Below are 25,727 nucleotides of genomic sequence, written 5' to 3'. Positions count from 1 at the left end.
TCAATGGTGATACGAATTCCAGCATCCCACATGGGCCACTGAGTCTGCCAGGAGAGATTTCTGAACACAAAACCAGGAGTAAACCCTGGGTGCTGCTGGGTGTGACCCAAAAACCAAAAAAAATAAAAAAACAGTCTGTTTGTTCCTACATATATTCTTTTTTGTGTAAATGTCCAGTTTTCCCAACACCATTTATTGAAGATGCCTTGATTAATCCAAATAAATCCAAAGAAATTTGGTGTTACTTATGGGCTTCTTAAAAACATCTTTTACATATATTTCTGTGTCTATTGCCAACACCAATTTTTTATTACTATATAGTTTTAAATCAGGGAGCCCAATATCTCAACTTTCATTCTTCTGTCTCAAGATCACTTCTACAGGAGTGTTTTTATGATTCCAAACAAATTTTATTATTGTTCTCTCTGTTTCAGTAGAAAAAATACCATTGATCTGTGTTTGTTTGTTTTATAGTGATTTCATTAAGCCTGTAGATTCCTTAGGGTAGTATGGATATCTAAAAAATAGTTATGGGGGTCCGGACAGATAGCACAGCTGTAAGGCATTTTGCCTTAGACACAGAAGGATGGTAGTTCGAATCCCGGCATCCCAGACCGAGCCTGCCAGGAGCGATTTCTGAGCATAGAGTCAGGAGTAACCCCTGAGCACTGCTGAGTGTGACCCGAAAACAAAAAAAAAAAATTAGTTATGGGCTGGAGAGAGATTGCACTTGTTGTACATGGTCTTGAATGTGTCAGGTGCAGAATGCCTGAAGCAGCCCCCAAACAGAATCAGAAGTAATTCCTGAGCACCTTTGACTGTGCCCCCAAACTAAAACAAACATGTACAACTAATTCTTCCACTCTTAATTTCAAATATCTTTTCATTTATTTATATATTTTGATATTTTTCATCAATTTCAAGATAATATTATAGAACTTATACACTGGAGTTTGATAAATTTTGAGCCAAACTCAACCTTTACCACTGACAAGATATATAACATTGCTAATGTAACTTTGCATCTCTAAGAATATTTTCCATTTGTTAGGGTTTCATCTGTAAAATGAGGAAAATTAAACCTATCCTTCATTAGTGTTGTGATTATTTTAGATAATGTAACTGTATACTATATATTGTGTCTGACATATAGCAACTATTCAATACAAGATGATTATTAGGGGCCAGAGCAATAGCACAGCGGTTAGGCATTTGCCTTGCACACAGCCGACTCAGGTTCGACCCTTGGCATCTCTTATGGTTCCCCAAAGACTACCAGGAGTGATTTCTGAGCACAGAGCCAGGTGTATCCCACAAAAAAAATAACAAAAGATGATTATTAATGTTTTTGTTAGCTGTTTTATTTATTATTATTCTAGAAATCCATTTGATGGGCTATGATGTTAGTGTTATCAGAGTCTTAAATACAAAATTTGTGAATTATTCAATTTTTAGTTCTCTCCTAAGTTGCCAACAAAACATATTGTAGAGAAGATCATGCATTTTTCAATATGTAAATATGTCTCTTACCTTTGCTTTTATCCTCAGTTCCTCATGCTTACGAATGAGATCCTCATTGTCAGAAAGTGATGAACCTAGACTTTGTTCCTGTAAATCTCTGATGGTTTTCTGAAACCAACAGGTAACCTAGATTAAAATAACAACAACATCAACAAAAAAGATCATATTTCAAATGATCAGACTGAGTAAAAATTCAGAAATATTTTCCTAACCATTTTAAAATTAAAGCTATTTCAACTTTTGTTTGTATAAAACAACTCCAAGATTTAAATTAATATGAAAAAGTTTTACTTTTTCTTCATTTTAACCACCACATGCTTTAGATGAGAAAAACAAAATCTCTGAAAAGCTTGAAAACAATACATTCTCTAAAAAGAAAAAAGAAAATAAAAAAACAATACATATCTCAATAGTTTACATAGTATAAAAAATCATTCAAATCTCTAACCAAAAAAAAATAGACTCCTGCTCAGAATGTGAGTCATTCATTCTTTTCAAATATAAATCATCTTACCTATATAACAATATGAATTTGAATAAATTTACGTAGACCCACATGAAGATATTTAACAGCATATGTAGAATTATATTTTCTATTATAAAAAAGACAATGCAAATAATTTGGTTTTCCACCATTGGTTAAAATTTATATTCAGAAAATAAATGCAGTTATAAAAATTCTACTGACATTATAAATGACTAAAAACATGAACCATACTCATTCAAATGGGATTCAGATTTCAGCCTTGAAGGTTAAAACAACAAATAGTAAAGAACTTGAAAATAGTTTTACATTTTTTAACAATACATAAGTTGAAAAGAGATTGATGACCTGGAATCCTGGGATATAGATTACTTATTCCAATTAAAAAACAAAATTTGTTTTTACTCTCAAATTCTATCTGTATTATCCTCACAGCTGCTGATTCCTCAGAGCCCTTCTAAACACTCTACTAGCTGCCTTAAAAGCCTCATTTCTTTCTCTTTTTTCTTTTAGCTTTTGGGCCACACTCTTTGTTTATTAGGAATTTGTAGGTTAAAATTTTGGACAACAGTTAATGCAAAGAAAAGAATATAATGACCCTGTAGCAGTTTTCATGTGACCCATATCTCATTTCTTGAGAATGGTTGGTAACCTGTGCATAATCATACATTAGCTAGTTTTTCTATCTAAAGTAGCATGCTGATATGTATATAATTATTTGAAAGTAATTTTTCCGGTACTCCAAGAGAAATAACTGATATATAACATGCATATTAGAATCCACAAAATCAAGAGTTATGAATTAGTAATCTATTTCATTTCTCTACAAACATTGTTCACAAAAGACGCATAGAGGGGCCGGAGAGATGGCATGGAGGTAAGGCATTTGCCTTGCATGCTGAAGGACAGCGGTTTGAATTCCGGCATCCCATATAGTCCCCCGAGCCTGCCAGGAGCAATTTCTGAGCGTAGAGCCAGGAGTAACCCTTGAGTGCTGCCGGGTATGACCCAAAAACAAAAACAAAAAAACAAAATTAAAAAATAAAAAATAAAAGATGCATAGAAAAATCAAAACTAGAATAACTATTGAAGGTTTATACCAAAGTAAAATATACCAAGACTATAACTAAAATTTTAAGATTATTTATATTAAATAATATGGGTGTATTATTTAAATTATTCACCTTAAATATAATAGGTGTAAATTTATTAGTAGCTAAAATGAGTAGAACTAAAAAATCTCAAGAATGCTTTAGGAGAGGATGAGTAAACAAAAAATGGATTACAAACAGGTGTTGACTAATCTCTAAAAACAGGTGAAAGTCTGAAACTTCCAATAATCCTATTCAACTTTGTGAGTCAAAGACTTGTCATCTACCACATGTCCAGAGTGGTAAAAGACAAGGAGGGAATAGCTCTGTTTGTTAAAAGTCATCACTGATCTCATCCCACAGATTTGGCAAAGAGTATTTCAACTCCCAACAGCCATTATTCCTACGGGCTAGTTCTTTTCCCTGTAAAAAATCTATATTTTCTATATAAACTGATTACATATCTCACTAATAACATATGATGATTTCACATATACAAATATTTTTAATATCATGCACCCAAAAGAACACAAAAACAAGTTGGCATTGAACTCATAATTAAGTAGCTCATCATTAAGGTGTTAACATTTCATCCTGAGGCATTCACACATATGAGCAGTCTTATTAGATCAAATTTACCATGTGTGCTGTCAGATGCAGAATAGATTTTCAGAGTACTTCTGACTAAAAGCAAGGCACCCTAAATAACTATGAGCATTTCAACTATCACAGGCTGACACTCAGTAAATCAATCATTGCTTCTCTCAAGTAGCTCCTTCAGACAGCTGCATAGATATTCCAAGAACATTTTATGGGCATTTAGATTAAATCAGCTGCTGTCTAAAAGCCTGAGTGATAAGCACAATAAATGGCACATTAAGGAATTCTGAAGAACATGGTTCCTTGCAAACAAACATTCGCCAATGATTGTTGGGGGATCAGGGGGTGGGAAGAAGATGGGAAGAGATGTAGTAAGAAAGGAAAAACAAAAAGTATTCAGAATATGCACTGGTAATCAATTTTGGGTGAGAGTGGATTAAGGAGGAAAATTAGAACATTTTTCTATTCTGTTCTCATCTCCTATATTTTAACTTGACCATACAGTTGTTTTCTTGATGATATCTTCAGTTTGAAATGTTTTTCTAGTGTCTCAAAAATATAGAACTGAGGTAGAAAAGGAGTAGGAAAGATCTTATACTAATAGGGTAAAGGGACAGTTTCAGAAAAATGGAGGGAGAAATTAGCAAGATTCATAAAAGGAGGGATCTGGGACATTCAAAACTAAGTTTCTTTGGAATTTATAGGGGCTCAGAGAAACTCAAAGACTGTGATCTTGCATTTATAGTAAGGCATGTTTACACCTGATGATGTGCAGGGTTACTCCTGGTTCTGCACTCAGGAATGAATCCTGGTGGTCAGGAGTCCTAGATGCCAGGAATTGAATTCATGTCAACAGCAAGCAACACAAGCATATTGGTCACTGTTCCATTGCTCTGCCCCTCCAATGTTGTTTTATATAGCAGCACTAACCATATGTATCTATTGAATACTTTGAACATGTGAAGTTGAAATAGAAATATGCTCTAAGTATTTTATTTTTATTCATACTTTATGCTAGATCTCATAGATAGTATAATAATAACAAAAAAGTCTTGCTAAGAATGTAAATATTGATTTTATGTTGAAATATTTCAGAATTATTGGATTAAACAACACACATCATTGCTTTTTACTTTTATGATGTCTGCTTGAAAATTTAAAGTCATGTTTATGACTCTTGGGGCCAGAGAGATAGTCCAGTGGGATGCTACCAGGAGTGATCCCTGAGTGCAGAGCCAGGAGTAAGTCCTGAGCACCATCAAGTGTGGTCCAAAAGCAAACAAGAAGAAATAAAATTTATATGTAAGTAACAAATTTTTATTGTGTGGTTCTGCGATTCAAGGGCATTCAGAACATCTTTATTAAATGTAGTTCAGAAGTCTAAGTCTTAATTAAGGCTGTTAAAAATAGTAAAAACAAGGGAAAGATAAGATGGGGTATCAGAATTTTATTTGCTAAGAAAAGGTGGGCTATATGATAATTTGAAGAAAGCCAGAGATACTAAAGAGGCTTATTTACCTCATCTTAGTGATTATACGACTTAGTATTTTATATAAACGTAAGAAACTAAAGACACATGAAGAAGTACTAACGTATGAATGTAACAGAAACTACAGTAAAGTTGGAAACCAAAACAGTGAAGGCACTTGCTTTAGTTAATGAAAATCCATGCCCACTTCAACTTATTTCTAGAAGATATGTTACGAAAATAATAATAAGAGGGGCCAGAGAGATAGCACAGTTATAGGGCATTTGCTTTGCAAGTGGCCAAGCCAGGACCAATGGTGGTTCGAATCCTAGCATCCCATATGGTCCTCCGTGCGTGCCAGGAGTGATTTCTGAGCAGAGAGCTGGAGTAAAACACTGAGTGCCACCGAGGGTGGCCCAAAAAACAATAGTAATAATAATAATAATAATAATAATAATAATAATAATAATAATAATAATAATAATAGAAATGAACCAAACCTTCTTAGAGAGGAGTTAGGTTACTACACAAGTTCGAATTCCTACAAATTCCTACAAATTCCCTCATCTTTTTTTTTCTTTTTCATTAAAGTTTGTTTTAATGAGTCTCAAATTTTGTGACAAATTTTTGGTCAAGATGTTTCCATTAAAAAGTTATGATTTAAAAAACTAGTAATTTAAACTTCCACGCACACACACAAAAACAAGTGGCCCACAAAACAGTTTTCTTTCCTTCTGAAGGTTTTACAGTGCATTGTTATTAACCAGTCTTTACTATTGAACTTAAATGGCCAATTGAGTCAAACAGTTCTGAGACAGTTCTTCCACCACCGATTAAGACTGGGGATAATCTTCATTTAGCCTTCTGAGCCTTCTGGGTTGACTTCTTAACCTTGTCAGCTCCAGCTGCCTTCTTGTCCACTACTTTGATGACACCCACAGCAACAGTCTGTCTTATGTCACGAACAGCAAAACGACCCAGGGGAGGGTAGTCAGAGAAGCTTGCCAGGCACCATATCAACCATGGCAGTATCATCAGACTTCAGGAATGTAGGGCCAACTTCCAGCTTTTTTCCAGAATGACGATCAATCTTCTCCTTCAGTTCAGCAAACTTGCAAGCAATGTGGGCTTGTAACAATCCAGCACAGGTGCATAGCCAGCACTGATTTGACTTGGATGGTTCAGGATAATCACCTGAGCAGTGAAGCCTGCTGTTTCTATTAGAGGGTCATTTTTGCTATCACCAGCCACATTGCCAAAACGAACATCTCTTACAGATACATTTTTGACATTGAAACCCACGTTGTTCCCAGGAAGAGCTTCACTAAGAGCTTCATGGTGCATTTCAACAGACTTAACTTCAGTTGTAATACTGACTGGAGCAAATGTGACCACCATGCCAGGTGGTGAGAAAACCAGTCTCAACTCGGCCCACGGGGACAGTACCAATACCTCTAATCTTGTACACATCCTGGAGGGATGGGCACAGGGGTTTGCGTTTGGACGAATGGGTGACAGGATGCAATCCAGAGCTTCAAGCAGTGTAGTTTCACTGGCACTGCCATCTTTACGGGTGACTTTCCATCCCTTGAACCATGGCATTTTAGCACTTGGCTCCAGATATTGTCACCGTTCCAACCAGAAATTGGCACAATTGCAATGGTATCTGGGTTGTAGCCAATTTTCTTAATGTAGATGCTAACTCCCTAAAAATTTCCTCATATCTCTTCTGACTGTAGGCTGGCTCAGTGGAATCCATTTTGCTAACACCAACAATAAGCTGTTTCATGCTAGTGTGTAAGCCAAAAGGGCATGCTCGTGGGTCTGCCCATTCTTGAGAATACCAGACTCAAATTCACCCACGCCAGCTACAACTTTCAGGACAGCAAGACAGCCTGAAAGATGCCCGTAATCATATTTTTGCTAAAGTCTCTATGTCCTGGGGCATCAATGATGGCCACGCAATACTTGCTGATCTCAAACTTCCACCAGGAGATATCAATGGTAATACCACGTTCATGCTCAGCTTTTAGCTTATCTAAGACCCAGACATACTTGAAGAAACCCTTTCCCATCTCGGCGGCCTCCTTCTCAAATTTCTCCATGGTTCTCTTGTCGATGCCGCCACATTTGTAGATCAGATGGCCAGTGGTGGTGGACTTGGAGTCAACGTACCCGATGACTATGATGCTGATGCGAGTCTTTTCCTTTCCTGTTTTGGCTTGCATTTAGCTGTGTGGTTTTCACAACACCTGTGTTCTGGCAGCAAACCCGCTGTGAAAAAGTCCAATCTTTATACCCTTCCTATGAAGAAGGTGTTTTATTTCTCAACACTTGAGGACATAGATCCAATGAGGTAAAGCAACTAGCCTAAGGCCAGACAACCAAGGTGGGAAAAAAAAATAAAACACAAGTAGAAACAGTCATAATAAGAACTCACTTTTTTTTTTTTTTGGTTTTTGGGCCACACCCAGCGGTGCTCAGGGGTTACTCCTGGCTGTCTGCTCAGAAATAGCTCCTGGCAGGCATGGGGGTACCATATGGGACACCGGGATTCGAACCAACCACCTTTGGTCCTTGGATAGGCTGCTTACAAGGTAAACGCCACTGTACTATCTCTCCGGGCCCCAAGAACTCACATTTTTCTTTCTAGTAAGTTCTCATCAGGCCCATCTGCAGAGCCAAGCGAAGAAGAGAATTGTTTCACCAGGCCAAACATTCTAAGGTAAAAAGCAAAATGCAACATGATTGGTATATAAGCTAATTCTAACATGTAAATAGATCCTGTGAACAATCATGGGACTCAATGAAAATAATGCTTTAGAGAAGAAAATGGCTGTGCTGGCCTAACAGGATGTCAGTGCAGAAGGCAATGGGGAGGAGCAGCAGCAAATACAAACTGAGAATTCCTAAACTACATGCCAAGACTGACAAAATCATGGGGAAACAAGCAATGGTAAAAATATGGTCAAGGATAAATAGGTGGGGAAAAGAAGTGTTGCTGCCCAAGGCAATGTCTCATACTAACATGTTTTTATAAATACATAGTCTTTTCTATAATTTTTTTCTATTCTTGGAGATGATAATTTTTTAAATATCATTGTTTAAAACTAACAGAAGAAAAAAGCTAGCAATAGCCATTTAAATAACCTTCACAGTTATGCTTCAGGAAAGACGAAAATCTCTTCAAATTACTTCCATTTTCCTTTCCAGGGTTAGAAATTTTCTTAAAGAGCAACCAGCTATTATTAAAAAAGATTTTTCATGTGCCTTTTGGCCATTTGTATTTCTTTTTTATCAAAGTGTCTGTTCATTTCTTCTCCCCATTTTTTGATGGGATTAGATGCTTTTTTCTTGTAAAGTTCTGTCAGTGCCCTGTATATTTTGAATATTAGCCCCTTATCTGATGGGTGTTGGGTGAAAAAATGCTCCTCTCACTAATCATCAGGGAAATGCAAATCAAAACAACGATGAGATACCACTTCACATGAGAACAATCAGTGCTGGCGGGGATGTGGAGAGAAAGGAACTCTTATCCACTGCTGGTGGGAATGCTATCTAGTCCAACCTCTGTGGAAAGCGATATGGAGATTCCTCCAGAATCTGGAAATTGACCCAGCTATTCCTCTCCTAGGGATATACCCTAAGAGCACAAGAATACAATACAAAAAAACCCTTCCTCACACCTATATTTATTGCAGCACTATTCACAATAGCCAGGCTCTGGAAACAACCAAGATGCCCTTCAACAGATGAATGGCTAAAGAAACTGTGGTACATATACACAATGGAATATTATGCAGCCGTCAGGAGAGATGAAGTCATGAAATTTTCCTATACATGGATGTACATGGAATCTATCATGCTGAGTGAAGTAAGTCAGAGGGAGAGAGAGAGAATACGCAGAATAGTCTCACTCATCTATGGGTTTTAAGAAAAATAAAAGTCATTTTTGCAACAATCCTCAAAGATAATGAGAGGAGGGCTGGAACTTCCAGCTCACTTCATGAAGCTCACCACAAAGAGTGGTGAGTGCAGTTATAGAAATAACTACACAGAGAACTACCATAATTATGTGAATGAATGAGGGAACTGGAAAGGCTGTCTGGAGTACAGGTGGGGGTGGGGTGGGATGGAGGGAGATTTGGGACATTGGTGGTGGGAATGTTGCACTGGTGAAGGGGGTGTTCTTTACATGACTGAAACCTAATCACAATCATTTATGTAATCAAGATGTTTAAATAAAGAAAAAAATAAAAATAAATAAAAAGATTTATATAAAAAACTGGTTAATAGGAAAAAGACATTATTTATTTCTTTAACTTGCCTTTCTAGCACTCTTCCAAGTATCAAAAATGCAATACATAGTTTTTTTATAATTGATGGTCACAGGTGATATTTTTAATGTCTGATTCTATTTTGAAGACATGTTCCTTCATAAAAATAATTTTAGCTCTCATAAGTTATTAACATAGTCAGAATATTAGTTTTTTTATTTTGTATAGTGAAATACAGAAAATATTGCCTGTATTTTTAACTAGGCAATAATCAGACTTCAAAAATTTGTTTGCTCTGTTAGTTAAAAATCTATTAGCAGAAGAGGCACAAAGACTATATCACTGACATGTGTACATGAGGACTTCACCTTTTTTCCTCCTGAGTTGTTTACTCCCAACTATTTAATGTTGGAATGATATTTAGTTCAATGGATGAAAACAATAGCAGACGTCTCTAGATCTGAACTGAACTACCTCTAAATCATTGGGATTAGTGTGAGCTATTAGTAGAATAAAGTCTTTTTTCCCAAGAAAGAGAACTCATTTCAGTGTCTCAGTAATATACTTTCCTGCCAAAGATATCTAGACATACTTAACCCAATACTCTTAGATTTCTATCCTAAAGTGATCATGAGACTGTTTTACTTGTAAAAGTGTGTAGGTAACTCTAACATTGTTTTTACAGTGATCCTTTGACTCTAAACCTTTAAGAAACGCCTAGTAAAAATATCTGGAACTGCAAACAAAAATGTTTACATTAGTGTTAATATATATGCTTTTAGTTATACTAGCATTCTGGGGGATAAAGGAGGGAGATAAGGGATACATGCTTGGGAACAGGGATGAAGGGAGGACAACACTGGTGGTGGAAAGGCCCTCATTTATTGTCACTGTGTACTTTAAATATCACTGTGTAAGATTTGTAATTCACTTTGGCCACAATAAAAATTAAAAAAAATAAAAAATAAAAAAGTGTGTAGGTAAGTGTGTGCATGTATGTGTGGGAGAAAGAGAGAGAGAGAGAGGGACAGAGAACCAGAGAAAGAAAAAGAAAAAGAGAGAAGCAGATAAAAATGAAGAGAAAGGCAGATTTTCATAAAAACCACCTATTTCTTAACAGCATAACAGGTTTCCTGTAGAAATTTTAGTCTAAATTCCTGATTATTAGAATATAGAACCAGAACTATCATGTTGACAAAAGAAATAAATGGCTGCTAAATTCTAAATGATATTTTAATCCTTTCAAAGTTTGCCATGTACTTTGTATGATTATAAATATTTCTGTTTTTTAAAAAAGTTAAAGGCGACTGGGTCCTCTGCTTTTTCTTTGGGCATCTAAGAAAGAGAGTAGAGAAAAGAATGAGTCTTACTCATTGTAGCTTCAAATTTAGCAGGATAGTTTAAGATGGTAGTAGTGTTGAGGAGAAAAGAAAGGTGGATTATTTCCAACCCCAGGAGCAAGAAAGAAAAGGAGAGCGAGAAGTAAATAAACTGGTGACTCCTGGGTTCAATAGATAGCTACATAGCAGCTTTTTGTCATATATTGGAAAGAAGGAAGATCAGAAAATATCTTGAACCCGTTCTTGGGAACATACTCAAACAGCTTTGTCAACAGCATTCTCAGAATGTGATGTAGTCACATATGTGTCTCCCAATCTCTATCAGCTGGTGTAGAGTATTAAATAATTGTGTATAATAAAATGCTATTATACCACCAGCCCAATTGAACAGTATATAGACATGACATATTACAGACATATATAAACATGACATATTCTACATAAATAAAATAAAATGCAATCAACCATAATAAATATAACTGAGCTTAATAAATAACTAGAGATAAGTAGAGAAAAGGAGAGGAAAAGCTATTTTAAAGTTGATTTTATAAAGTTGACCTTGTAAATAAACTAAGCTACATGCCAAGACAAGAAATGCATTTACTTATATTCCATATCATAACATTTTAGAAAACTAAAACTGTCTAATTACTGAGAGTATTGTTGTAAGAATCAATACATTGTATCTTATATACTGCTGATTTTCTATCCAATAAATCTCAGAAAGTGGTTATCAATTTATGATATGATGAATATCTGAATATTTACTGACCAAATTAACCACATGCCAAATATTTAGATAGATAATATTGTGATTCTATTTTATAGAAAAGAAAATAGAAGCAGGGAGGGAAAGTAACTTGCCCAAAGTCCCATAGTTGGTAAATGAAAGACCTAAAACTGTGTCTCCACAGTCGCTCTGTTATTCCCTTTGAATCATGTTTATTGAAAGCAATGGAGCTAAACATGCATGGTAGATAGGATGGGTTTCTACAGATTTCAAAGTTACATTATTCTACAAATGCTGTAATGTTCTTTTCACTTACTGGTAACAACTTAGAATGAATTTTAGAGAAGGCCTATGTACTTAAAATTTTATGATAAATTTTAATATACAGGTGGTTAGAAAGACATGTATGTTTGTAACTAAGTTGTACCATTGAATACCAATACTTCTAGGACCATACAATCCTTATTTTGACTTCACACCAATCAGCATTAGAAAGTTACCCAAAAAGGTCATTTTTTAAAGCTTTACCATATGTTTAGTCACTAAGAAAGGGATTTCCATGTTAAATCATATTTAGACTGAATGATGATTCAAGTTCTAAATTTTCGTTTTTGATAGTATCATAGAAATGAGAGGTACACGTGCATGTGAACACACATACAGCTTTGGAGCCCACCAGACACAAGACTGTTGCACTGAGAATGCATTTATGTATCATCTCTGATACTATTTTAGTGTTCTATTGGCAATTAATGGGATTGCATATGGTAATCTAATTATGATATATATGTCATTCAAATTGATACACCTTCCATTGTGAATTCTATTATCACTATTCTTCCCTGCATAGATATGTATCTTCTAAGTATAGGTGATCTGTGAGAAAAAAATAAACTGCCCTCTTGTCTTATTTAATGCTCCTAGATGTCCTTGATGCTCTTTTATACAAAGAGACAATGAATAACTTAACTTTAATTTATTTGTTTTTCTCACTTAGGTCTGATTGGAGCAATTGAGAAAAATTGCATTCATAAATCTTCTTGCCAACATAATTAATTATGCACAAAATACTCCAAGCTCCTTTTGATTTTCATTAATGAAGCAGATTATCTGCAAAATAAGATATGCTAGAATTCTAAAGGTCAGCTACTCGTATTTAAATATAAAACAAATGTACATTTTCACACTTGGAAAATATGATGGAAAACATTCTCTGATTATATTTATCAGACTATTACATCTCAATTTAAGATATAAAAGTAAGTAGTTTTAATTTGCCTCTTTTCCCTGCAATTGATGTAAATATTAAGTCACCATAACTTGGGGTCATTTAATTTATATTGCAAAGGAAAATTAACTGAACTATTATAGTTCAAAACCATTAGACCTTATGCACTTACAGACAAGTACTAAGTGCATATTTTAAATGGCCCTTAGATAGAATATTAGTTATTCAGACATCCACATTAATATTCATTGATAATTTTGCTCTAATTCTCCACTTAATTTTTCTTTTCTTCTTTCTTTTAAGCACTTAAAATGATTGACAAAGCTTGAATTTTATTAATGTAAGGCTTTGACAATTCCTATATCTTTATTCTTTTAAAAGAAGTACAAATTTAAGCCCAAAAATTTGACCACCACTAGAGATATGCCTCTGTATCAACTCAGTGTGCAGCATGCAGTGTTCTAGAATTATCGAGCAAGTCATTTAGGAACATGATAACCATATGAGTTATATTACTAGAAGAGTCATACTCAGTTTCTTTTCCTGCTGCTATTCTTCTTCACTATATCAACAAATCTTCAAAATAGAACATTCAGAAAATGTGTAACACTTAGGTAATAAGTTTTCACCTCTCTGAATTAAATATAAATATATATATATATATATATCTTTGTTCACATATTTTCTGAACAGTGATAACAAATAAATATTATATTGAAACTTGAAAGTTTTTATTATAAGTAAACAATTGCTTAAATTGTACTTCATATACTGATATTAATAGTATATTATTCAAGCATAAAACACATCACAATTTGTAAAGGATGCTGGTGAAGTCAGATGCCAAGATGTAGAAGATACTGGTGAGATTGAATCCTGGGCCAGTAGAGCACTCACAAAGAAGCATCCACAAGCCACTTCGGCAGAATAAATAAGTTTATTGTAGGAGGAAAATGAATATTAATATTAGGGGAGAGTAGAGTGTGTGGGTGTGTGCTTCTGTGTTCAGGGAAGAAAAGGTAAGGGGATTAGGAAAAGCAGCCCGTGTGCTCTGGGAATTAAAACAGGGTGTTTGCTTAGGCTACTCAGTTATCTATCAAACTTTTGGCACACAAACGTCCTAATAATTTGCCCAATTTAATTAGTATCAGGCAACATATAGAATGTAAGTGTTAACTTCATTAGATTTGTTCGCTTTTTGTTTCTTTAATAAATGTGTATATATTTGTGCCTATCTCAAGCTTAGATCTCAAGCTTTAGATCTAAAAGATAACAATATGCCAAATACTAACACAAATTAACTGTAAGGATAGTGATTTCACCCATATTTTTAACAAACAGATATTATTAAATCACAAGCAGAAAAAAATCTGCTTTTTGTTTAAAACTATTACCTTTTTAACACTCAAGTAATTTATGACTTTAAGGTGATAAAAGTGACTTTGACTTTAATCTAATTAAACTTTAAATGCAAGACAAATAATAAAATTAGCCTTCAGTGCAAAAGTGGTTGCTTACATGAACATCCAGGAAGTGTGGGTCACAATGGGCGAATATATGTGCTGGAGACATAACAAAAAATTACTAATGTTAATTAAGCAGTTACCATGTGCCAGGTCCTGTTCCAAATATCTGACATATAAAACTGACTTGGGGACCTTAATTACGCTTTTAAGTAGGTTACTATTATGTCTTCATTTTACATAAAAGGAGCATCAAGGAGGTCAAATAATTTATTCAGTTATCCATCTTGTAAGTGGTGGAGCAAGATTTGATCCTAGCTCAGCATCTGGCCTAGGTTCTGTACTCATAAAACTGCCACATTTGGGCCCGGAGAGATAGCACAGCGGCGAGATGCGGCGTTTGCCTTGCAAGCAGCCGATCCAGGACCAAAGGTGGTTGGTTCAAATCCCGGTGTCCCATATGGTCCCCCGTGCCTGCCAGGAGCTATTTCTGAGCAGACAGCCAGGAGTAACCCCTGAGCACCGCCGGGTGTGGCCCAAAAACTAAAAAAAAAAAAAAAAAAAACTGCCACATTTATTAATTATAATAGCTACTGTCACTAATGTTAGCAACAGAAAATTAAAATGAGATGCTTTGAGACTCACTGCCTAATTTCAAATAGTACTGAAGGTAAGGAGGCATTTGAAGTTGCATGCTGCTGCTTTAGGGACCCTGTTTCTATCCCTATTAAGACCCCAAAGCACTGCCAGTGATTATTGCTGAACGCAGTGAGGACTAGACCCTGACCACCTGCTAGTGTAGCCCTACCTCCACTACAACTGATTTATACTTACAGAAATAACTATGTTATTAACTGAGCAACTTGGCTTAAAAAAATAGTCTGGAGCTGAATCTCAATGACAAAGCAGACATTTCCCTTGTATATGTGAGGGATAGGGATGAAAGTTGGTGATGGAAGTAATTTTTCTGACTTAACCCACGGAGTCACCTAATGCAAATTTTCCTTTTAGAAATAACAATAATTATGATTTCTGTACTTGTTACTAAATTAATTTTGGTTCAATATTTATGTATAGTCTACTGCAGTCTACCACTTTCTTTCGGGTGCTTTCTTAAAGCTTTCCAACACATATTGAAGCTTCCACTCATTACATAGTGCTGAAAGACCTTAACATGTATAAGAACAGTATTGCTAAATCCAAGTGAAAAGATGGTCAGATGAGAAAGAATTCATACATTGAAAGAAAGGCGTTATTAAACAAAGAAAAAAGAATAGTAAAAACTATTCCTTATAAAACTGTTAAAATAAGAGTCTTTACACTGTTATTTCATTTAATTCTGAAAATAAACTAAGTCAATTATTCCAAATTAAAAAAAAATCTCTTAATAAAGCAAAAATGATACACTGCATATAAAAATGGCCAAATTCTAGGTAATTCCAACTACCTGAAAAAGGAATAATATTCTTTCATTGCTGGTAAGAATACAAAATGTTGTTAACATTTTGGAAAAAACTTTGGCAGTTTTATATAAGTACTTTATTTACTGAATATGATACAGCAATTGTACTCCATGCTATTCATTCAAACTTATTAAAAATTGTTTACATAAAACATGGATGATTATGACAGCTTAATTTATAATTGTCAATAATTAGAAGATACCAAACTGTCCTCAGTGAGTTCATGAAATATACCAAATTGTAGTATATCCTGAAAATTCAGCACTAAAAGAATTGAGATGTCGAGTCATGAAGATAAAGGAATCTCACATGCAAGATACTAAGTATAAGAAGCCAGTTTACAAAGACTTTATAGTATATTACTTCAACTGTATGAGATTCTCTACAGGGTAAAACAAAACTGCGGTTCATTTTAAAGATTTGTCATGTCAGAAAGTTGGGGGAAAGATGATATGAATATAAAGTACAAAGGCAACTTAAGGCAGAAAAATAGTTCTCTATACATGTCATATTTGTTTATTCAAATTCATACAGTGTGTCTCATCAAGATTGTATTTCAGGGGGCCGGGCGGTGGCGCTGGAGGTAAGGTGCCTGCCTTGCCTGTGCTAGCCTAGGACGGATCGCGGTTCGATCCCCCGGTGTCCCATATGGTCCCCCAAGAAGCCAGGAGCAATTTCTGAGCGCATAGCCAGGAGTAACCCCTGAGCGTCACAGGGTGTGGCCCAAAAACCAAAAAAAAAAAAAAAGATTGTATTTCAATCTAAAATATGGATTTGAAGTGATAATGGCATATTAGTGCAAGTTCATTGAAAGGATCAAATACAGCACTAGCACTAGTTATTGAAAACTATACAGATTTTACATACTGTAGAAACAGGGTGTCCTATACTTTCTGCTTGATTTAAATTTATGAATTTAAAATTGTTCTAAAATACCTTTTTATGGCCTACAGAGATAATATAGTGGGTAGGACACTTGCCTTGCGCACCACTGGCCTGGTTTCTGGTACCATGTATGGCCTCCTGTGCCCTGCCAGCTATGATCTCTGAACACAGAACCAAAGATTGAGTACAGCCCAAAACCAAACAAAACCCCAACAATTTATATAATAACCCTGCAGTATACAGCCTCCTAGGAAAATAAAACCCAATAAGCTAAAGAACTCACCAAATCACAAAACTTTGGTAATCTTAGTTTGGCAATAATTATGATGTTTGAAAATATCTTTCCCTACACTTTTTCTGACTAAATTTAATCAGATTGCAATCATAGGATTGCAATTATTAGAAATATTTTAATAAGTACCCCACTTATTTGAGTCTGGGTTTTCAGATAGAGTTCTATTCACAAATATCTGCAAATGCTTGGAAGAGAAAAAATGCATGTCAAACATAATGATGACTAATTAGTGTGAATTTGCAGTTCTGGTAATTCACTCTAACAATCCTGAAAACTATCAACTTGATACCCCAAAGTATTATAACCATAACCACAGACCAATAATACCCCCCCACTGACACAGATCGCTTTTTTTAAAGAATATTGCCTCTATTTTAGTATCAAACTGTTTTTGCTTTTATTAGCAGCAATCTAGTACAATTCAGCACCTTCATGCCTCCTCAACTATCAAGAAAATGAAGATTGGTATTTCGCAAATTCAAAAAAAAATTTCTAAAAGAAATAACCTGTAAGGAGGTACAAAAGATAATTTGCCAATAGAACAAAGCCATTTTCAAAACTTTTTATAAACATTATTTCATTTATAAAATAAATATAATAACAAGACATAAAAATCTTTGATTTTATGTCAGAGACATGAAAAGCCAATATAGTTGTTTGGACAACCAACAAAAGAATTTGACATGAAAACTGAGAAACTATACCAGGAAATAGCTTTCTGCATAATAAGGAAAGTTTTATTAGTTGAGGTGGCAACAGCATTCTACATGTGTGGATTACCTGATTCTCATGTTGATCCCACTCACATATCTGCAGAACCTGGCCCAATTCCTGACGTTGTTGCTTTAAGTACTTGTCTAGTTTCCGTCTCCTGTCTTGCAGAAGTTCAAGAAGGCTTTCGATCTTCAGGCAACTGTTACTAGCTCCATGAACTAACTCTGGGTTTATGTTAGGTCCGTCACACTTGAATTTGTCTATGAAGTCAGTGAGTTGTCGACTTTTGTTTAAAAGAGCTAGAGATCGTTCTAAAAGTTCTGGGAAAAAAGTAGAATAGAAAAAGAACAGTGATTATAGCTAGCTTTCATATAGTAATATTTAGACTATATTTTAATTTCATGGAAACTTTGCATCCATACATTTTTCTGCAAAAAAGTAGTGATCACACAAAAAACAACAATAGTACTACTACTCAAATACCTTGATCTCACAATTACTATACAAATAACTACTAGATGAAAATTGTACTGAAGTGCAGCACTGACATAAAGACCATGGGATTAGGCCGCTGGCGCACACCACTCTTTATTTTTTGTTTTGTTTGTTTTTGCTTTTTTTTCTGGGGGGGTGGGCAGGAACACATCAGGTGATGCTCAAAGGTTGTTGTTTTTGTTTTTGTTTTTTAATAATTTTTATTTTGACCAAAGTGGATTACAAATCTTTCACAGTAATACTCTAGGTACCTAGTGACATTGAATCAGGGCATTCCCACCACCAATGTTGTCCTCCTGCCACCCCTGTTCCCAGCATGCATTCCATATCCCCTTTCTTTGCCCCCCAGTCTGCTAGTATAAGTGGTCCCCTCTGTGTCTAACAGCTTGTTGTAAATTGAGTATCGATTCTTTTGTTGTTGGCTTTGGATTTGGTGTTTAAATCTGATCATTTTTTATTTCCACTCAATATTCATATGACTGTTTGGTCTTGGTACTCTCCAGTATTTCCCCCTCTGTTGTGGTGCTTTGGGGGGGGGGTTTGTTTGATTTTTTTTTGTATTGTTGTTATGTTTTTCTTCCTTTTTCCCTTTCTTTTCTCAAATTGATATTTATAGCCTCTAAAAGAACTCCTCCCATTTTTTGCTTGCTTAACTTTTGCCCCTCCCCTTTTTTCTTTCTTTTCTCTTTCCTTCAAACAGAACCAATATCACTAGAAGCATCTTGTTCTGCCTCACAATTTGAGAGGTTATTCTTGTCTCTGCATTTAAGAATTATTCCTAGGGGCTGGAGAGTTAGCATGGAGGTAAGGCATTTGCCTTTCATGCAGGAGGTCATCGGTTCGAATCCCAGCGCCCCATATGGTCCCCTGTGCCTGCCAGGAGCAATTTCTGAGCCTGGAGCCAGAAATAACCCCTGAGCACTGCCGGGTGTGACCCAAAAAACCACAAAAAAAAAAAAAAAGAATTATTCCTAAGGGGCCAGCGTGGTGGCGCTGTGGTAAGGTGTTTGCCTTGCACACGGCTGACCTAGGACGGACCTCAGTTTGATTTCCTGCATCCCATGTGGTCCCCAAGCCAGGAGTGATTTTAGAGCACAGAGCCAGGAGTAACCCCTGATCCTCACCAAGTGTGGCCCAAAAACTAAACAAAACAAAACAAAAAACTAAACAAAATAAACAAACAAAAAATAATTATTTTTAGTGAGGCTTGGGGAACCATATGGGACATCAGGGATTGAACCTGGGTCAAATGCGTACTGTGCCCACTCAATACGCAATTTAGTCCACTCTTTGAATGACAACCAATGAAGGACTACTTTGAACTATTCTAATTCCTAAAGTGACATGACTAGCTGACATATTAAAGCTAAAATTTTTGTATCAACAAAAACCCAATAAATATGTAAGCCTTGTGACTAAGAGTAAAGGACAAAGGAAAGTGCTGGCTCACTCTAACATGGTTAGTTTTCACCTAATTCTAACCAACTACAGATATCAGGATATGTGGGTGCAGTATTGATAGGGTTTCTAATTAAAAATATAGATATCTATATACATAACTATATAAATATAAATATAGATATAGAAAGATAAATATTATATGGAAGCTTTGAAATTTTTATTGTTTTATAATTTATATTTTTAAAATAAAAACTACTGAAGAGTCAATAAAACATCTCTCTGAAAAATATATCTTCAGTTTGTGCAGAATAAGAACTGAGAAACACTAGGATAGCCTCCAAACTAAAAATAATAATAAATAAAATTAATATAGGTATCACATCCAAAAATAAAAGGAAGTAATGATATTTCTGTTCTTGTGAGGAAGATTCTTACATATTAAGCATATTTTAAGATAATAATTGAAAAACAGAAAGATTTTTTTAATATCTGTATAGTGTCTTGTTTTCTATTATAAGTGCATTATTCCCCCAAGTCTTACATTGGTGGAATATTCAGAAAACAGTGGGTTGAACACTATTTTTTCGGTGGGGGTGGGGGTGTTCAAGCTTTGCATTCATAAAGGCTTATTTCTAACTGCACTCAGAAATTACGCCTGGCAGGCTCAGGGGATCATATGAGATGCCAAGATGAAACCTGGTTGGACGTGTGCAAGGCAAATGCCCTACCTGCTGTGCTATGCTCCAGTTCCTGGACACTTTTCTAAGTTCTAGATTCAAAGATGCATGAGTCTCTACCCTCCAGAATACTATGATCAGGTCAAGGTAACAAATCAGAATTACTGCATGGTGTGCTGAGTGTTATAACAGAGGGACACACTAGAAGCACAAAGATTACTGACTGTCTATAGTCCCTATTAATGACTTCGTAAGGGCCTTCTAAGGGAAAGTGCCTTGTCTTTCCTTGATATTTGCCTCTGGGTGTTTTGTTTGTTTGTTTGTTTGGGGGCCACATCTGGTGATGCTCAGGGGTTATTCCTGGCTATGTGCTCAGAAATTGCTCCTGGCTCGGGGACCATAGGGGATGCCGGGATCAAACCAAGGTCCGTCCTGGATGGGCTGCATACAAGGCAAATGCCTTGCGACTACACTATTGCTCTGGCCCCATGCCTCTGGGTTTTTGACTTACCATGGGTTAATAAAATTTATTTAATGACAAATTGTTGAATCATCCTGGCAAATAAGCTAAAATAGAACATTCATTTGAAAGACTTTACTAATTAGGCATGAGGCACTCAAAAGAGAGGAATCTAGGATGGCCATATTCAAGAATTTTGGCATGACAGAAGAAACAAACTTAGTTTGTGACATTCCAAAAAGTAGAACTTTATCCTAGTTCTGACCTAGGCAATAGGTCAGAATAGGTCTCTCACCTGCAACGAAGTCTGAGTTTATTTTGAATAAGATAAAACCATTTGTAAAGCTAATTACAGTCTGTACAGTTATATTAACCTTTGCCATTCTTAATTTCATATCTTGCACTGCTCATTGACTAACGTCTTAGAATCTTATTAGAATTACTAGCCATTCTTATATTTTATTGCTTGAAGTTTAAAGATAATGTTATTTCCATAGTCAGTTTTTCACTTTCTTAAATTATAAAGTTGAAATTCTCTACCCAATGAAATAGCCCAAGGGATTATAAATTTGTGGAGTGTTTACATCACAAGTCTGTGGTATTCTGCTAAAACAGCACTGAGAAGGGAATAAAGTACATCTGAAACCCTTACTAGAAAATCAAAATTTGCCCTTAAAAATACATTTGAAGTTTGCTTATCTTCATCATATCTCAGTGAGTAGTGGGTTAATAAATTTTACCAAACCCATTTTACAAAAATCAGACCTTTGAAGCCACTGTTGGGATATGAATTAGAAGCCAGATAGCCTGACCCCATAATCCCTGGGCTTCAAGCATCACATAGAGAGGCACAAAGCCATCATGATAAACATAGCATCAGGGTAGAAAAAGCTTTTGTAACCGTGAAAATAAACTGTTTTCTGTTTTCAGCTAGCATTTCAATTGATCTCTTTAGATTAAGAGGATGCCCTTTGGACTCTCAAAAGCTATTCCCACTGAGAGGCAGGATATTGGTTCCATAATCAGTCAAATGTCAGGGCATTGCAACCTAGGTCTCCAAGCAGCAGAAAAACTGGCTCCCTCTGTCTGCTTTGCCAAATTCTAGACAATTTAAAGGCGACAACAAAGATAGAACCTTGTGGCTTCTTCCATCCTTCCAACTTCTTGACCAAATATTTATATAAAAAAAATACATACTTTAACAACCACATTCCCCAGGAATGAGCTTTCATTAGATGGTCTCAGTCCTGCACTTCTTCCAACAAGTGAATTAGTAGCAATAATGTAGCTCGATGAGAACCCAATTCAGAGACTAGATCTAAATTCACTCTCCAGTCTCAAAGGAAAATTTTCAAGGGACTCTGTTCATCTCTTTGGACCTAGCTAGACTGCTTCTGATATAAAAACGAATGGATTGCTGCTTTGACAATGAATATATTCATGTGTATGACCCTCTTTTTTATCCTTGTGTTGTTTTTCAGTTAAAATGATGTGTTTATAGTTATGGCATCTCAATAAAAATTTACACAGAAAAGCTCAAGTTCATTATTATTGTTGTTATTGTTGTGGGGACACACCCAGCAGCAGTGTTTAAGGTAACTGGTTTTACTACTGGTTCTGTGCTCAGAAATCATTCTGGCAGGGTGGGTTGGAGAGATAGCACCGTGGTAGGGTGTTTGCCTTGCAAGTAGCCAATCCAGGACAGATGGTGGTTTGAATCCCTGCATCCCATATGGTCTGTCTCCTGTGCCTGCCAGGAGTGATTTCTGAGCACAGATCCAGGAGTTACCACTGAGCGCTGCCAAGTGTGACCCAAAAGCCAAAAAAAAAAAAATAAAATAAAAAAAGTAATCATTCTGGCAGGTCTCATGAGACCATATAAGGTGCTAAGGATCAAATTTAGGTCTGCATGTGCAAGGCAAGTGCCCTTCCTGCTATACTAGCTCTCTGGTAAGATGAGTCCTTTAATCTTCTAGTAATGAAACCATCATTTTAGAGGTCCTTTAGAGAATGGTATGTCTATTGTATTGAACACTTTGTTCCTACTACAAGATGGGCTTGTAAAACTGATAGTGGAATTAAAATTGTGATAACAAATTACAGAAGCCATTCTACTCCTTTTCAGTTCTTTTCATCAGCCATTTATCCAACCAAGTAATAATTCTTGAAAACCCACCATGGGTTGGTTCCCTGCTGCAGAAGCTACAGAGATGAATAAGATCTCTGTCCTCAGGAACTAAAATCTATTGGACTGAAGTTAGGCAAGAAGGTAAAAGATAAATACAGATTATGTCACTTATATGTAAAGTATTAATAAATAAAGGACTTAAATAATATGCAATACAAACACATTATGAGACATGATCAATATAAAATTAGGAACTGAGGAGTATGGGAGGTTTGTGGGAAAGGGAACTTGGGAACATGGCAGAGAATCTTTACACATTGAAGGGATTAGGTATAGTGCAAAAGTATAAAATAATGACTTTAATACTATTGCAAACTATTATACCTAATAAATATAATATAATATTATACCTAATAAATATAAATATATAAACTAAATTCTAGCTGGCTGAATAACTAAAGCTCTTTTGAGGGCTCTCTCTACCTTCCATTTCTATTTATTACAACCTTTTCTTTCTTGCATAAGATGACAAGAAATAAATCTATATTAAAATTTAAATTAAAAAATATTAAATTAAAGTTAAATAAACTTTAAATATAGTTGCTCATAAATGAATTAAAAATGTATTCATATAAGCTTTCTTTTTTCTCACATGCCATTCTTAGCTTGCCCTGCGTCTTAATTTCTTTCAGCCACCTTTCAACTCTGACCTCCATGCTGGCAAAATCCTTAATCCCTTCTGTCAAAGGCCTTATCTAACCTTCCCAAGACCCCTCCCAGGAATGGGAGGGTCTTGTAGGTAATTACACATAAATCTGGGGTGGAGTCACACTTTCTTTCGCAATTTTCTCTTTATTTCACTTTAAATAAAGTTGCTCATAAACAAATTAAAAGTACACTCATATATAAGCTTTCTCAAATGAACGTTTTTTTTTTAAGAACTTTAATAACTTCCTTGAGGAATAAGTGCATTTCTTGCCTTTGGTATGATGTTCATGAAGCTGAAGAAGTGATTTTAAGGACTCAGCACTCTCAAATTCCTGTGTGTTCTGAAGGAAGTCTTCGGCTTGATCTATTTTAACAGCAAACTACAACAAAAGTACAGAGGAAAGATATAAAAAAAATAATATTTATTTGTAGATATCTTTTATAAATTAGTGGCTTAGATTATCATGCATGCATATCTATTTTGAATAATAATTTTGTCTGGTTGTGTGAGTGCATGTTAGATTAGGGTGTATGTGAGAGGATAAGCATTTCACACATAAGCAATTTATATAGCACCAGGGTAATAAAATGTCATTCCTTTGTTCTTTTTATGGTTTTAAATAGGTATCAAAATTTGTCAGATGAAAACTATAAAATATGATAAGTAAAAACAATGAAAGTAGGGACCAGAGTGATAACACAGTGGGTAGACTGTTTGCCTTGCATGTGGATGACCTGGGTTCTATACCCAATATTTTATATGGTCCCCTAAATACTGCCAGTAATGACCCCTGAGTGCAGAGCCAAGAGTAACCCCTGAGCACCTCTGGGTGTGGCCCAAACAACAACAACAACAACAACAAATAATGAAAGTTGGGTCAAAGGCCTGGAGATAGTAGAGGTTATGGTTCTCGGATCCAGGTTTGATCCCTAGCTACCATATGAAATCCTGAGCAGCACAGAATTATAGACCTGGAACCCCCATCCCCAAGCACCAGAGAGATGTGACCCAGATAAACACCAGCCCAGTAGAGAAACTTCTCACATCGAAACACTGACTTGCTTGGCCCAGTATTGTTGAATTCCTAAAGCCCTGCTTAGGTGCTCCCATGCTCAAAAAAAAAAAAAAAAATGGTTTTGCTTATTACTAACCTATACAATTATAAATAATTATAAGCAAATCTAACTTTATGTACTTTAAAATATTAGGATATATTTTTGCCTATTATAAAGCTAGAACTTTTTAGTTCTATAAGTAAAAAATCTAATCCAGTTTTTTTATACAAAGTAATTTGATACTTATTTAGACAGAAAATGAGCTAAAAAAATATACCATAGTTATCTTTAAGGATGAGCTTAGAAATTAGGATGGAAGGGAAATTTGGGCTTTTAAACCTACAATTTGTCATTGTTTCCAGTTTTATCAATAGTATTATATGTTATTTATATAAATAAAAATGAGAGTTGACATTTCAAGAATGAAAAATAGAAAATTAGTCCTCTGTTTCAAGCAAAAGACAAATAGCAATTTGACATTCTAAATGGTGAGGAATATGTGCGTTCTCCAGCTTCAAACATTTATAGAAGTAGATGAAAAGGAGAGGCTTAAAGTGAGGACAACAGTTTTAGAAAATAATTTTGGAGACAAATTTTAGCACTGGACAAAGCAATTGTAGATCTGTATTGTATATCCGTCACAATAATCTAATGGAAGGTTTGAGCACTAAGATTCAGGGACAATTATTAAAGTTTATATGAACTTTAATGTATCTGGAGGTTCATCTTTGAATTGAGTGCAAAAAAAACAAAGCCAAAGTATCAGGGAGAGAGATCAAAAAAACCCTATTGTTGGGTCTTCTTTCACAAGTTCTCCCTAAACAATTTTATTTTAATTTAGTGAGTTTTAACACTTTTCTATAACTATTTGATTAACAAGATTGACTAAATTTCTATTATTATTATTATTATTATTATTATTATTATTATTATTATTATTGTTCTAAAAAAATCGAGGTAAGTGAACAGAATGATGTGGGACTGTTGAGCTCATCTCACTTGGAGATACAGAGGCCTGGTGTTTGACAGAGAAATGAGCTGCCAGTTACGTTGCATCATCCAGTTGGGAGTCTAGGCCTGTTAGGGATAAAATTCTTTGGTGGGGGAGGAATCACACCCAGCGACTTTCTTAGGATTTACTCAGGCTTTGAGATCAGGATTTGAACTGGATCCGTCCTGTGTTGGCTGCGCGCAAGGCAAGCGCCTCACGGCTGTACTATTGCTCTAGCCCGCTTAGGGATAA

The 25,727-nt window shown here is 35.4% G+C and overlaps 1 protein-coding gene and 1 pseudogene across 1 annotated transcript in view; both read right to left on the bottom strand.

The window, feature by feature from the left end:
* The window catches only part of CCDC141 (coiled-coil domain containing 141), a 230,691-nt gene that overhangs the window by 137,521 nt on the left and 67,443 nt on the right, over positions 1-25,727 (bottom strand). Inside the window, exons 4-6 of the mRNA XM_049773528.1 lie at positions 23,700-23,808; positions 17,626-17,879; positions 1,531-1,647 (exon numbers count right to left, since the gene is read on the bottom strand). Coding sequence (XP_049629485.1) covers positions 1,531-1,647; positions 17,626-17,879; positions 23,700-23,808 — 480 coding nt within the window. The remainder of the gene's footprint in view (positions 1-1,530; positions 1,648-17,625; positions 17,880-23,699; positions 23,809-25,727) is intronic.
* On the bottom strand, positions 6,017-7,392 carry LOC126009363 (elongation factor 1-alpha 1-like; annotated as a pseudogene).

The sequence above is a fragment of the Suncus etruscus genome, chromosome 5 (genome assembly GCF_024139225.1).
Source record: "Suncus etruscus isolate mSunEtr1 chromosome 5, mSunEtr1.pri.cur, whole genome shotgun sequence".
NCBI lineage: Eukaryota > Metazoa > Chordata > Mammalia > Eulipotyphla > Soricidae > Suncus > Suncus etruscus.
The sequence above is the reverse complement of the archived record's forward strand: the minus strand, read 5'-3'. Positions and strand labels throughout refer to the sequence as shown.